This window comes from Rhinatrema bivittatum, chromosome 5, assembly GCF_901001135.1.
Source record: "Rhinatrema bivittatum chromosome 5, aRhiBiv1.1, whole genome shotgun sequence".
In the NCBI taxonomy this organism is placed as follows: domain Eukaryota; kingdom Metazoa; phylum Chordata; class Amphibia; order Gymnophiona; family Rhinatrematidae; genus Rhinatrema; species Rhinatrema bivittatum.
In genome coordinates this window covers 380966816-380982292 of record NC_042619.1, presented here as the reverse complement: position 1 = coordinate 380982292, position 15477 = coordinate 380966816, and the positions used below count along the sequence as shown (strand labels likewise).

The 15477-nt window shown below is 45.1% G+C and overlaps 1 protein-coding gene across 3 annotated transcripts in view; it reads right to left on the bottom strand.

The window, feature by feature from the left end:
* The window catches only part of MRPS9 (mitochondrial ribosomal protein S9), an 81025-nt gene that overhangs the window by 14893 nt on the left and 50655 nt on the right, over nucleotides 1–15477 (bottom strand). For all 3 annotated transcript variants that reach the window (XM_029604843.1, XM_029604845.1, XM_029604844.1), the window contains 2 exons: nucleotides 5200–5285; nucleotides 3003–3078 (listed from right to left, as the gene is read on the bottom strand). In XM_029604843.1, coding sequence (XP_029460703.1) covers nucleotides 3003–3078; nucleotides 5200–5285 — 162 coding nt within the window. The remainder of the gene's footprint in view (nucleotides 1–3002; nucleotides 3079–5199; nucleotides 5286–15477) is intronic.

Below are 15477 nucleotides of genomic sequence, written 5' to 3'. Positions count from 1 at the left end.
ATGAGAGGCTTCTAGGAAAAGTAAAAAGTCAAGGGATAGGTGGCGATGTCCTTTCGTGGATTGCAAACTGGGTAAAAGACAGGAAACAGAGAGTAGGATTAAATGGACAATTTTCTCAGTGGAAGGGTGGGGAGTGGAGTGCCTCAGGGATCTGTATTGGGACCCTTACTTTTCAATATATTTATAAATGATCTGGAAAGAAATACGAGTGAGGTAATCAAATTTGCAGATGATACAAAATTGTTCAGAGTAGTTAAATCACAAGCAGATTGTGATAAATTGCAGGAAGATCTTGTGAGACTGGAAAATTGGGCATCCAAATGGCAGATGAAATTTAATGTGGATAAGTGCAAGGTGATGCATATAGGGAAAAATAACCCATGCTACTGTTACACAATGTTAGGTTCCATATTAGGTGCTACTACCCAAGAGATCTAGGCTTCATAGTGGATAACAGATTTAAATCGTCGGTTCAGTGTGCTGCGGCAATCAAAAAAGCAAACAGAATGTTGGGAATTATTAGAAAGGGAATGATGAATAAAACGGAAAATGTCATAATGCCTCTGTATTGCTCCATGGTGAGACCGCACCTTGAATACTGTGTACAGTTCTGATCGCCGCATCTCAAAAAAGATATAATTGCGATGGAGAAGGTACAGAGAAGGGCTACCAAAATGATAAGGGGAATGGAACAGCTCCCCTATGAGGAAAGACTAGAGGTTAGGACTTTTCAGCTTGGAGAAGAGATGGCTGAGGGGGGATATGATAGAGACAGGTTCTTATGGCCTGGATTGGCCACTGTTGGAAACAGGATACTGGGCTTGATGGACCCTTGGTTTGACCCAGTATGGCATTTTCTTATGTTCTTAGGTCTTTAAAATCACGAGAGGTCTAGAACAGGTAAATGTGAATCGGTTATTTACTCTTTCGGATAGTAGAAAGACTAGGGGGCACTCCATGAAGTTAGCATGTGGCACATTTAAAACTAATCGGAGAAAGTTCTTTTTCACTCAACGCACAATTAAACTCTGGAATTTGTTGCCAGAGGATGTGGTTAGTGCAGTTAGTGTAGCTGTGTTTAAAAAAGGATTGAATAAGTTCTTGGAGGAGAAGTCCATTAACTGCTATTAATTGAGTTGACTTAGATAACCATGGCTATTATTAGCAACGGTAACATGGACTAGACTTAGTGTTTGGGTACTTGCCAGGTTCTTATGGCCTGGATTGGCCACTTTTGGAAACAGGATGCTGGGCTTGATGGACCCTTGGTCTGACCCAGTATGGCATGTTCTTATGTAATATGCACGAGACAGATTAGCATACAACTGATACAGTGTGTATGCAACTCGTTCATTAGGGTTATCTTGAAAACCCGATCGGTTAGGGGCCCTCAAGGAGACCCTTCTGTAGGACCACCTACACGGATGCCCAGAAAGCCTTAATTAGGACTATGTGGCAGAAAAAGCCTTTACAACAGGGCTGAGGTGCGAAACAATTCGCCGAAAAACAAACTGTGTGTGCTGTCGACAAGGAGACCTGGGTCTGATTTCCAGGGCCAGCTCCTGATGGGAGCTGAGGAAGCCGTGGACTGCAGCCCTGGAAGGGAGTCATTTCCGACCGGGGGCGGGGCTCGCTGGCTGGCTCAGAGTACCCTCGGGCCAGGTTCCAGAGGGAGCCGCAGGACATCCCTTGGAAAGGAGGGGGAGGGGGTCATAGGGGAAGGGGAGGTGTGGGAAGGAAGAGAGCATAACCATAATAAAAAAAGAAACCCACAAATAAAACAGACCACGTGGCTGTAAAAGAAGGGCCGTGGCATCACAGCCCTAGCTGAAGCAAGGTTCGAATGAGCAGCAACAGCAGCGGGGCGGAGTAACCCCCTCTTCCCCACCTCCAAAAAAAAACCCAAACAAACAAAAAAGACAACATTTGAAAGATTCTTCTACATTAACCTTAATGGTATATAAGAAACATCTGTATTCAAACCTATTTTTAAATTCTGCAGCTTTTAACGCCCAAGGTTAATAGAACGGCCCCTGGAAATTTCACAAGAAAGTACGGATCACGCCTAGGGGGCGCCTTCGTTTTCGGTTTTTGTTCTTTATTTTTCTCAGGAATTGATCAGGGTTTATTAATGAAAAGAACAAAAAACCCCCAAAAAAACCAAAACCCCAAAACAGAAGAAAATCAGTTTCCGGTTAAATATCAGTTTATTTTGGCGGACAGAAGGCAGGACAGATTCTGCCTACCCGGCAGCACCCCCCTCCCCTCCCCCGATCTCCTGCCTAGCCCGGTCCCTTCTCCTCCCCACCTCCAGCCCAGAATTTCCTTCACTCCTCGCGCCCCCTTCCGTGTTGCATTCGTCCTTTACCAGCGGTGGCTCCGGTCCTTTCCCTCTTTCCCTGCGGTGGTTTATAGGCTCCAGGCTGCTACCTCTGCTTCTGTGCAGGGCCAGGGGACAGGGCCTGCGCCAAATGCATTCGCGAGCAGCAGAGATCAGGCACTTTGGCCACAGCGACATCCGCTGCATCTACAACTCGGGGGGGGGAGGGGGGAGGGCGGGGACATTTTTTTTTTAAATCGGCCTAAAATTGGGCGAATATTGGTTTAAACCAACTGTCATCATCTTAGGGAAAAATCCAGGAATTTTTGGGTGAAAAAGTGGTTTAAACTGAAAAAAAAAGCACTCTAAATCGTACTTTGAAATTTACATTTAGACTTCTCTCTCCTAAACCAAATTCAGAAACACAAGTAGCCCTGGCTAGGCAGGAGCTTAATAGCCTGCACCTCACAGATTTAAACAGAAACCTACAGTCGAGAAGGTTTTTGTTTTTTTTTTTTTTTTTTAAACTGCAGTCACATTTTAAGATTTCATTAAAATGAACCCAAATTTTAAAAGCCACCTGCTCCTCGAGAATTTTCGTCTTCAGTAACTAAAATGTTAAGATTTCAGGCATCTTACGCTGATACGGGTTCCTTTAAAATTAAACAGATTAATTACTCACATCTTGATCTGACAGTTCTTCAACTAACATCTCTTCCAGTTCCTCCTTAATCAACCATCTGCTGCCAATCAGGTTTCTGTATAAAAACATCATATAATCTCTCCTTAATTAACCATGCAATTAGAGTTAGATCACAAAGGACCACACATTCAGACACACAGGGTACAGAAATATATATTATATTGATATTCTGCAAGCCGGTGTATTATCTTGTACTAGAAGTTTCAGTTTATTACTTATTTGGGTTTATCATTTGTTTATTATATTGTTTTGCCATTTTGTATATGTAACTAGTTTCTTTGGGGGTATCCATATATTTAGGGAGACATACATAGGTGCCCTGGGTTCTCTCCTCTGTTTGCAACTTAAATGGGTGACCATAGCCATCACCTGGACAAAAGCAGGATAAGAGAACCTCAGTGGAGATCTACGCCTGGCCTGAGGCCTAGAGGGATCCAATGAGAGGCCTGTAGAGCCCTCCTGTTTGGAACCAAAATCCTGAGACCTACAAGATAGATCCCAGGACTCCTGAAACTCAGATATAATAAAAGACTCTGAGGTAGCATTCTCCCCCCTGATGAGCTTCTCCCAAGATTGCATTGGCCTAGGAATCGAGCACTGATTAGCAATGGGAAAGTCTTCTCTCTCCGATGCAGACTGGCCTAAGGCATGTGCAGACGGCAATGGCATCAAAGCCTGGTGAGCCACCCAAGTTGCTGAAGCCACTCGTTCAGTGGTGCAGGAAATGTCATTCTGCTGCATATCAAGAGGAGTACCCCATATTTAGCAAAAGCTAGGATCAAGGGGGATCCTGGACTCTCAGTGCAAAGGCATGGGTCTCAACAACTGGTTCTAGCGGCACCACAAACATCCCAGTTCAGTTGAAGTGCCAAAGAGAAAGAGCCTAAGGATCTTCTGGTCCAGCACCCGATCAAAGACTATGGAGCCAGCCTGGGTGTTCTCGGAAGGACGTGATATAAATCTAATAAGACTGCCGATGCCAACACAAGGGAGACCACAAGCAAGGCAACGTCTTCCTGGGTAACTAGAAGGGAAAGCAACAGTTGTGGCATAAACCTCTGGAGAAAGTTGCAGTTTGGACACCGATGCGGAGAGACCAGAGTCACTTCCAGCTGTAGCTGCTATGGAGTAGGTAAGGCTGCTGTTCCTATTTCCAAGCTCTTAATCTTGGGCATTGGGGGGGGGGGGGAAATTGTGCCCCTGCTCCCATGCCTCCACATGACGCTCGGCACCGTAACCCTTCAAGGCTGTCCTCAGAGTGGGGAAAGCTCCCTGCTCTTCTTAGGCCTCAGCTTTGAACGTCAGAGCACCCCCCCTTTGTCACAGATGGAAAGCCAGCAGACGAGTTTTGGTGCCATGCTCCAATGCTGAATCGAAGATGCCAAGTTATTTTAATCTTGGGATCCTGATGGCCCTGGGCAATATCTTTATTTTAAAAGATTTATTCCCTCCCTTATCCATGCTTCAAAGAGGGTTCCATATAAACACACTCAAAAGATAACAGTGAATTTAAAACATTTAGTTGGCTAAAAGACCAATAAGCCACTTTAAACATGACCTACAAAAACAAGACAGCCCAACGAAGGAGAGGAACCTTAGCACAGATAGTGCAACCAGGGATGTCACCGGTCAAGCCCCAAACACCAGATGCAATCTTTATGATAGTCCATTGGGGGCGTCTTTTGATTACAACTGGGGGGGGGGGGGGCAAAAATAAAACAATTTTGCCAGAAAATGAGGCAGGCACAGAGCCACTAATGCTCAGCTGAGCTGAAGAAAAGGTGTCCAGAGCAGTAGAGAGTATGAAAAAGAAAAAATAAAGATTTAAGAACTGCCAAAAAGAACCTAACTGGTGAGACTACCAGGGCAACCTGCAGCAAAAAAGGCGGCATTTTTAAAGAAAAAACCGAAAAAAAAAACCCAGCGAAAATGCCAAAAAGTAGAGCTAACAGGTTAATCAGATTACCTAAGTGGATGAAAAATACCAGAGGCGGCTTGGATGGTGGCAGCTGCTCAGGAACGCTTTCTAGGCTTTTCTAAAGCTTTCAAAGAGAGGGATTTTCCTCTGTTAATGCCATCGGATCACACCACCCACTTGTGCAGCTGATCATCCTGCTGGTCAGTTTTCAGTCTATCCTATGCAAGTTACAAGTAACAGTTTAAGAAGGGAACTTACATTTGCGCTGTGTTGTCAGAGGATACATCTTGGGCTCTCATATGATCTTCATGTTTTTGAATGTCTAAGAATTTCCTATATGTATCCTAAAATTGCAATAAAAACAGGAGTGGGTTGTTACCCAAACACACACACTTCTCTCTTCTCTCTCTCTCTCTATATACGAACTAGACGTTAAGCCCATAACAACAGGCTACATTTAAAAAAAAAAAATTTCGGGTCCATTTCCTTCCCACTCCCTCCCCCTCATTCTCCCTCCCTCCCTCTAGTCTCCCTCCCCCCTCCCCTCACCTCACTCTCTCCTCCCTCTCACCTTCCCCCCTCTATGCTCCCTCCCTCTCACCTTCCCCCTCCCCTCCCTCCCCTCAGCTCACTCTCTCCTCCCTCCCCCTCTCCTCACTCTCTCCTCCCTCCCCTTCTCTCATTCTCCTCCCCTTTCAGCTCATCCACAACCGATAACGGGGGGTTGTCCCTCCCTCCCTCCCTCGCTCGTGCGTCCTGCCGCTGCTGCTCCTGCTCCTAGCGACCCAGCGCCATTTTTTTTTTTCCGGGCACTCTGGCCGACGTGCTCGTCCGCGCATGCGTGGTAGAGCTGCTCTCTACTGCGCATTTGCGGCACGTCGGTCAGGGCTCCCTTATCTAGTAGATAACAAAATATTCAACAGACTTATGTGAAGCATATGTGCTACCAATGTCTATGTTCCACAGTGTCAAATGCAATTCCAGTTAAACTGCATGATACTCATCAGTACATGCCCCCATTTAAAGAGATCATTTCAATTATCAAATCACAGACTTTGCAAGTCACTCAGAACATTAAAAAGCATAAAGTACATAAAAGACAATTCAGGTAGCTTGAACATACATAACATGAATTCAGGGGATGGGATATAAAGCTCCCTTTAGATTATTTTTAACTAGGTCGCCATTTTGAATAGAACCAGTTAGGTTTCAAAGGTCTCCGGCCTTGTAGATATAGTGATTTCTTCAATAAAGAATAATTGGGAAAATTCAGTCAGTAATCGTAAATTATTGGGTAGGAGAATTGGTATTCAGTTTTAGAGAAAGGAATGGAATAAGCCGATTCCAAAAATAGAGCGAGAAAAAAAGGACAACAGTTGCAGATGTTCTGCCCCTTGGTATTCCCTCAACTCCAAGAATCCAAAAGAGCATTGGGCCGCCTACAGCAATGATGGATTAAGAGTATTAAAGCCAAGGATAGAAAGTGTTGGAGGGCTGCAACCGTAGATTATTTTAATAAAGTGTCCCAGGCGAAGAAGAAATATTACTTAGAAACTATTGTGGAAGAAAATCAGGACCCTAAAGTAATTTTTAAATTAGATGATTCTACGCTTCGTAGTGATAATAAAAGGAATCTGATCTAGGATGATCTTCCTGACTCCGACACCCTTTGTTTGTTTTTTGAGAAGGTGGTGCTTAAACTCAGGAACTCTTATTTTGAATAAACCTGAGAAGAACCCAGTTGGACTGAAGGAAGAAATTCATCAGGTAATTTTACCCAGGCACGAGGAAGTCAACATTTATAAGGATGGGGGCTACTTTTGGAGAGTTGGCTGGGTTTTTGGAGTTTGAACCAGGTTCATTGGTTGACAAATAGTTAGTGAAAAAAACAAGTAAGGCCTCTAAGCCGATTCCCGATTCCCTTGTTGCCAGATATGGCACTGAAGGGATTGAGAAATTTGATTAATTCTTCCTTACCCCTCCCCCTCCCCTCTACCTCTGCTCACCAATTCTGTAAACATCACATTCAATACTCCTCCCTATCCCACTCCTCTCCCCCTTTTTAAGCTACCCCGCCTTTCTTTGAGTGCTATTTCCTGGCTACTCTGTACACAGTGCTAAGTTTTGTATATTGTTTGTTTTTGTATATTGCTACTCTGTACACAGTGCTAAGTTTTGTATATCGTTTGTTTTTGTATATTGCTACACTGTACTCAGTGCTAATTTTGTATATTGTTTGTTTCGTGCTGTAAATTTGTAGATAGTGCTTATTGTTAGCCCTTGGACAACCGTTCTTCTACCACTAGCTATTGTTCAATTGTTATTTTCTGTCCTTTTTTCTTTACTTCTCTTCCTCAGAACTTGGCTTTCATCGCTGCCTCCTCTCCTCCCCTCCCTGTTTCATTGTATTTCTCCGAAGTTTTATGTAAACAGATATGATGTTCACTCGAATATCGGTATAAAAAAAGCTAATAAATAAATAAGGTGAAGTTCCAGAAACCTTGAAAAAGACTGATTGCCCCACTTTTAAAGAATGACGATGTAGACAATAGGACCTGCTCTAACTATAGACCTGCTGCAAATCTTCCATTTGCAATGAGAGTTTTAGAAAAGGTGGTAAATTCCCAGATATCTGAGGGTTTTTTTTTTTTTTATAGAGGAGGATGGGAAGTTGGCTTTGGAACAGGCCGGGTTTAGGATGGGATGTAATACAAAGACTATCAAGGTTGACATGATGGATTCCGTACACCACCACCTTGGTAAGGTTTGCTTAGTATTGCTGATTCTTATTGACCTATCAAGTGCTTTTGATTTAGTTGATCATGATATCTTGATTTCCCATTGTCATGTGTTGGGATTGGGTGGGACGGTTCTAAAATGGATTGAGAAATTACATGATAAATTTCCTTTTCTTTAGGACAGTCAGATGAATCCAGAACAAGTGGGTTATGCACCTCTACCAGCAGATGGAGACTGAGCAAACTGATGTCACAGTTTAAATACCCCCCTGCAGTGACATCAACCTGCCAGTATTCTCTTCAAAAGCAACTATGGACAGACTAGCAAAACTTGATTAGAAACAGATAACCATTTCAATACTCGGCCAACAGGCAACACTGAGCTCAAACAAGAATGTAACCCCACATGTCTAGGGAATGGACTAACACTTACCAGTAATCCCTGTACCACATGGCCATGTAAGAGGACCACACTACAATCATTTGGCAGCCAAGGGAGGGAAGCTGGATTCATCTGACTGTCCTAAAGAAAAGGAAATTAACAGGTAAGTAGTAATTTCTCATTTCTTAGCGTCCAGTCAGATGAATCCAGAACAAGTGGGATGTAAAAGCTACTCCTGAAAAGGGTGGAAGGCTGCCCGCAGTCCAGTCAAAACCGTGCGTCCAAAGGCTGTGTCCTCCTGGGCTTGCACCTCCAGACAATAATGCTTGGAAAAAGTGTGTAAAGAGGACCATGTCATAGCCCGGCAAATGTCGACAAGAGACAATTTCACTTCCGCCCATGACACTGCCTGAGCCCTAGTGGAATGAGCCGTGACCCGACTAGGCAATGGCTTCCCAGCATCAATGTATGCAGCCGTGACTACCTTAATCCAGCGAGCTATGGTAGTCTGCGAGGCTTACCTAGTACTGCCGTGAAGGACAAACAGGCAATCCATCTTTCTTAAAGGCTTAGTGACCTCCAGATATCTGACAATATGTTTCTTGACATCCAAGGATCGCAATGGATGATACTCCTCTACATCTCTCTCTCTGTCCAGAGACAGCAGGGAGATGGACTGATTCAAGTGAAAGTCAGTGACCACCTTCGGTAAAAAAGAAGAAACACTATGCAGCTGTACCACCCCTGGAATCACCTGAAAGAATGGCTCCTGGCAAGACAAGGCCTGCAGCTCAAAAACCCTACGCGCAGAACAAATTGCCACAAGAAAACCCTGTTCATGGTCAGTAACCGCAAGGACAGGGTATGTAGGGCCTGCCAAGAAATCCAACACCAAATTAAGACTCTATAAGGGCAGGGCATTGGAAACCGCAAAGGAGGACGAAGATGTTTCACTCCTTCCAGGAAACAGGCCACAACAGGATGAGCCAACTAAGAACTTCCATTCACTTGACCCCTGAAATAGGTGAAAGCTGCTACTCGTACCTTTAAGGAATCGAGGGTCAAGCCTTTATTCAAGCCATCCTGCAAAAATTCCAAAATGAGTGGGATTTTGGCCGAACAAGGAAAAGCACCTGGATCATCACACCAGGCCTCAAACACTTGCCAAACCTGCACATAGGTCAATACAGTGGAGAACTTTCTAACTCTTAGCAAGGTGGAAGTCACTGCTGCCAAGTATCCACATTTCTGCAGGCGAGCCCTTTCAAGGGCCATTCTGGAAGACAAAATCGAGTTGGATCTTCATGAAGAACAGGTCCCTGCTGTAAAAGGTTCCTGGGCCCCGGAAGTCGAAGGGGCAAGTCCACCAGGAGCTGCCGCAGATCCGCATACCACTGTGTCCTTGGCCAATCCGGAGCAACCAAGAGCACCATCCCTCTGTGGTGCTTGATCTTTCGAATCAATCTGCCCAACAGGGGACACTGGGGGAAAGGCATACAGCAACTTGTCTTCCGGCCACTTCTGCACTAGGCCATCGATCCCCAATGACTTTGGATCTCTCCTGCGACTGAAGAATCATGGAACTTTCGCATTTCGAGAAGTTACCAACAGGTCTAGAAATGGGAGATCCCAGCGATCCAGAATCAGCTGAAACGTCTTGTCTGACAATACCCATTCTCCTGGGTCCAGACTCTCTTTGCTGAGAAAGCCTGCTCTTACTTTGTATTTTCTTGCTATATGCAAGGCAGAGATCTGGACATGCACTTCAGTCCACTCCATAAATTGATCTATTTCCTACAACACTCATTGGATCTTGGTTCCTCCCTGCCAATTGATGTAAGCCACAGTTGTTGCATTATCTGACATTATCTGGACCGATCGACCCTGCAGCCTATCACCGAACTGCAAATATGCCAACCAGACTGCCCTGGCTTCCAGCTGTTTTTCCAGAGAGAGACACTTCTGCATTCCAGCTCCCTTGTGCTGTCAGTTCCTGACAGTGAGCTCCCCACTCAAGGAGGTTCACATCTGTTGTCAGTAACTAGCCACTGGTGATGCTAGGGAAACTCCCCTCCTTAGATGATCTGCCAGCAACCACCACCGCAGTTGGGAGGAGACCTCCATCGGCAGGTGGAGCTGAATCAAATAGTCCTGAGACTATGGGTTCCACCGAGACAGCAGGGAGCGCTGAAGAGGATGTATATGCACCCTGACCCATGGCATCACTTCCATGGTTGCCGCCATTAGGCCAAGTACTTGCAAGAAGGATGCAGAGTGTTCATCAACAAGACAAAGCTGTGCCAGCAACTTCCGAATTTGAGCTTCTGGCAGGCAAACCTTGCCCCGTTTCACGTTGAACTGAACTCCGAAGTATTCCAACGACTGAGCGGGCTGAAGACTGATCTTCGCTAGGATCACCACCCAACCAAGCTCCTGCAACAGGGAAATCACCTTGCAAGTCACCAGGTGGCTCTCTTCCAACGACTTGGCTTGAATCAGTCAGTGGTCCAAATATGGGTATACTACGATCCCATCCTTTCTTAACTTTGCTGCAACTACAACCATTACCTTGGAAAAGGTCCGGGGAGCAGTGGCCAAACCAAAGGGCAGCGCTCGAAACTGAGAATGGCGTCCCAGAACTGTGAATCACAGAAAGTGTTCTAGTCGGATGGGATGTGAAGATACACCTCTGACAGCTCCAGAGAAGCACTGGAACCACAGCCCTCAGACTGATAAGCCTTGCCAATGTACCCTTCCACTGCCTGATTCTTCTGCGGGAGTGGCATTCCATGAACAAGTCCCGAGGAACACTGAGAAACCATCACATATCCTTCTCATATTGCCTCCAGTACCCATTGAGACGATGTGATTTCGACCCACCTCTGATAAAAGAGAGAGAGGCATCCCTCTATCTCCTGTTCCCAGGGAGTGGGTCGGCAAACCTTCATTGGGAGGCTCGGGAGGTTCCACTACCCAAGCCTGCACCTCTTCTGGGTTGTCTGGGATGAAAGGAAAAAGACCTACTGAAGGGTAGAGTCCTTTGAAAGGTCGCTCCTCCATAGGGTCAAAAACGCTTGGATTCTCTAGCATGACCCTTTGGCAAATGAGAAACCAGTGATTCACCCCACTTACTGGCCAGTTTCTCCAACTCGCTCCCAAATCAAAGCAAGCCTTTAAAGGGCAATCTGGTGAGGTTAGCTTGGAGGTCATATTAGCTGACCAATCTCTCAGACATAATTGATGCCTGGCCAGTACTACCGCAGCCATCCCTCTGGCTGAAGTGTAGACCAAATCACAGCCCGCATCTGCCACGAAGGAAGCAGCTGGTTCCATAACTGTCCTGGAGTTCACCCCCATAGTCATCGACCTCCTGGGAGAGAAGCAAACAAGAGCAAGCCACCAGGGAACAAAAACCTATCTGCAAAGTCATTGCCACTACTTCAAATGCTTGCTTAAGGATGGCCTCAATTCTCCTATCATAAGCAATCTTAAAGACCGCTCCTCCATCTACAGGAATAGTCTGCTTTGGTGACGGCACATATAAGCACATCCACTTTTGGAAAACATAATTGTTCTCTCACAGCTGGATCCAGGGGGTACAGGCCTTCCACGTTTCTTTCCCCTTTTAAATTAGCTTCCGGGGCGCCTCACTCAAGATCAATCAATTCTTGAATGCCTCTATAATAGGGAAAGAACATGAGGCTTTACGCAAAGAAGTCAAAATGGGATCTTTCTTTGGCGCAGATATGGATTCAGCTCCAGATACCCCCAGCATCTTTAATGTCTGGGAAATCAGAACCAGTAACTCATTTCTATGAAAGAATCGCAGCATAGTTCTATATGGCTCCAATTCCGGAGAAATTTCCCCATCCTCCAGGGTCTAAGGATCGGCTTCATCATCATTGCAATCCCTATTGGGAAGACCAGCCACTGAACTAGATGTACTCTGGTGCTTACCTGCAGTATCAATCGGGCGGGAGTTCACCACCTGCACCTCTGACCTGGCAAGATTGGTCGGGCTTGAGGACTGTGCCTGAAGGAAAGACCGTAATCCTTGAAAAAATTCCACCGAAGAAAAGGCATAAGGATCCATGCCAAAACCAGGAGGCACCTGTCCTGTGCCCACTGAACCTTCCCCCACTGATGAATTAGTTAGAGGAGCTCCAAGGTAAGGCGAACCTTCTGACATGTCTCTACCTAGACCGGCATCAGGCTGGGAAGAACTGGGCTTAGTGAAATCAGACGAAGGTAATTCCCCCTAAACTTCCAAGCAGTGCTGACACGAGTTAGAGGAAACACCCGGCTCAGCTGCCCGAATATGACAAGCGGCACAGAGGGTAAGGTGCTTAGGTTTTTTTGTTTTAGACGCCATCAGTCTGACTGTACGCTCTAACAGACGACTGAAAGGTGTGCGTCCAGCTGTATTCATACTGCAAAAATATAGGCATCCAAAATGTAAGCGTAGAAGCCTATGTGTTGATGAGCCTCAAAAGCTGAGTGCCCGTAAGGCCGGATTGTGCGTATAGGGAAGTACATACCTCAAAACGATGTCCCTATCAACTAGATGTCCAACCAGGTGCCCAACTAGGCACGCAAATACTGGATGCACAACAGGACACCCAGCCAGCTGCACTCGCACAAACTGATGGGCCTGAAGAGGACAGCCTAATGCGCAGGAAATAATGCTCAAAAACACTGCTGCAGCCCACTATGCAGCAAACAGAAATAATCCTAGGAGCGGAGCCAAAAAAGCTGCTCAACATGCCCACATCCCCCGAGCTCCCCCGGAAGTGGGAACAAACGTTAGATTGGTTCGCTGAGCATGGAGACTGGAAGAAGGAGGAATCACTACTAAAACTCCTTCTCTGTTCCACTTTCTTTTTTTATTTTCTTTTACCTGAGCTCAGCCCATCCTGGCTGAGTATGGGATCAGTCTCCAGCTGCGTGGGGAGATGGCACAGTCACAGAGAGCGGGGCAAATTAATTTTCTCTCTTTTCTCCTTTTTATAAAATATGTAAGCAATCCCCAGTAGGGAGATGCGCGTCCACCATCTGCTAGAGATGGAGAATACTGGCTGGCTGTCACTGCAGGGGTATATATGTACTGTGATGTCAGCTTTGCTCCATCTCCATCTGCTGGTAGAGGGTCAAAACCCACTTGTTCTGGATCCACCTGTCTAAACGCTAAGAAACCCCAATATTTAAAAAGGGCTCTGGGGTGATCCAGGAAACTACAGACCAATGAGCCTGTCTTCAGTGCCAGGAAAAATCATGGGAACTGTTCTAAAGAACATATAGATATATATGGTTTAATGGAACACAGCCATTACTTGTAGCCTGGATTGGCCACTGTTGGAAACAGGATGCTGGGTTTGATGGACCCGCGGTCTCACCCAGTATGGCAACTTCTTATGTTCTTATGTGCAACGACTTAGCATTACAGAAACCCTGACCATCTTAGACCACTGTGTCAAGATGTGATGTGATGGTTCTCATCTAACAAATGTGAACATTTCAAACATGTGCTCAATGGAAGAAAAAAAAAATCAGTATTATTAATGGAAAGTAGAAAAAAAAAAAAGACATCTTCTAAAGTTTCTCTCTTATTTGGTTACAAAGAGGATATTGCAAATTAGATGGGGAAAGTATTTTTTTTTCCCCCAGAACAGCCTAACATTTTTGATTAGTGTTATCTAAACAAATGACAGTGCTGTGACTGGCTGTCTCATCTGCAATTAAGCAAATGCGAGACAGTTGTCAGCAAAAGCAGCAGTGATTGACACAAGACATCTAAGCCAAAGAACCATCTCTTCATTATATTTTTCTATCTTCAGCATTTAAAAAAAATAAAATAAATAAAAACCAAAAAAAAAAAAAATAATTTTGTTTTCAGATGTGAAGATGTCACCTTCTTTTCTTACCAGCATGCATTTCACCTAGAATAATAATTTTAGTAGAAATAAATCCCTTTATTTTTGGGATAGTAGCTGCATTTTTTTTTTTTTTTTAAGACATCTCGCCATGGAGGATTGTTAAAACACAGGCGAGCTCAAGGAAAGAGCCTGGATTCTTTACAACTTTATTTAATGGGCGGGTTTTGAAATCCGAGGGACATTCAAGTACCTCATGTGATCAATGCCCTGCTATAGTGACATCTGTGCTTGTTGACCGGATTTTCCTCGCAAAAAAAAAAAAGGCCGTATAGGGACGATACGGCAGCATAAGCAGAAATTACTCTTTGCACCTTCTTAAAAGGATTTGAATATGGGAGGAGGAAGCTTTGTTTCTGGTACAATTTGGAATTTCTTCATTATGATGGAATGCAGCAAAAAAAAAAACAAACCGCATCTTGCCCTTGGGTTGCTCTGTTTTCAGCCAAAACAAATGCAAATGGGGTTTTTGCTGGATGACAGCTGTTTGATAAGGCTCCTCTGCAAGACCTGCACGCTCTACTTTCTTCCATGAAACTTGGGATGAAAGGCAGAAGGCAGGAAGAGAATTAATGTAGCATACAGTCTAAAGGCAATGCTACAACCGTGATTAAGTGGGAAAGTTAAAAGGCACAGATTCTCCGCAGCCTCGCTGCGTGCAACCCATCCGTGTAACGAGTTGACAGGCCTAAGCGCGTCAGCTCCATCATCCTCTCTCCGACAGCTAAAAAAAAAACAAAACACAGCACCGCATCAGCTTCCCCCCCCCCCCCCCACCACCTTTTCAGAGAAAATCTGCGTCTGCACCATGAAGCGTTGTACATTATTTCTCGGCACCGCGGGGGGCTCGAGCCCATATGGAACCTTCACAAATATTACCACAGATCAAACCGGCGGCGTTTCGAGGCAGATTTGACATACCTATTTAAATGAACAGCGGGGGGGCGGTCCTTGGGCTGCCTCGGGCTGTGCAGGAGGAAAAACCTCTGTGGAAAGGCCTGATCTGCAGCTCCATTACTCAGCAAAGCCCTCTCCCCCCCCCCCCCTCCCCCACTCTGCATTTATCATCCATTTCGTTTCTGCCAGGGCAAGAAGCTCATTTGCCCAAGGTCAAGAGAAAAGGAAAAAAAAAAAAAGAAAAGAATGAAAAGGGAAAAAAAAAAAAAGATTTTTTTTTCTTCGCAGAGAAATAAATGTAGCTGACAAGTGGGGGAGGGGGATGATTTTGTCCTTTGGGTCTGGAGAGCACAATAAACACCAAGTAATTCTGCAAAGCACATTAAACCGTGCACAGAATTGGAAACCATATATTGCGGGTGTGGTGGGGGGGGGGGGGGGGGAGTAAGAAGTCCTGCAAATTAATCTAACTTGTTTGTATCAATATCTAGGGGAGGAGACAAACAAGAGGAGCTGCACCACAAGTGAATGATTATTTTTGTATTTATTTGTGATATTCTGCTACATTCTTGAATATATTTTCTTCTAC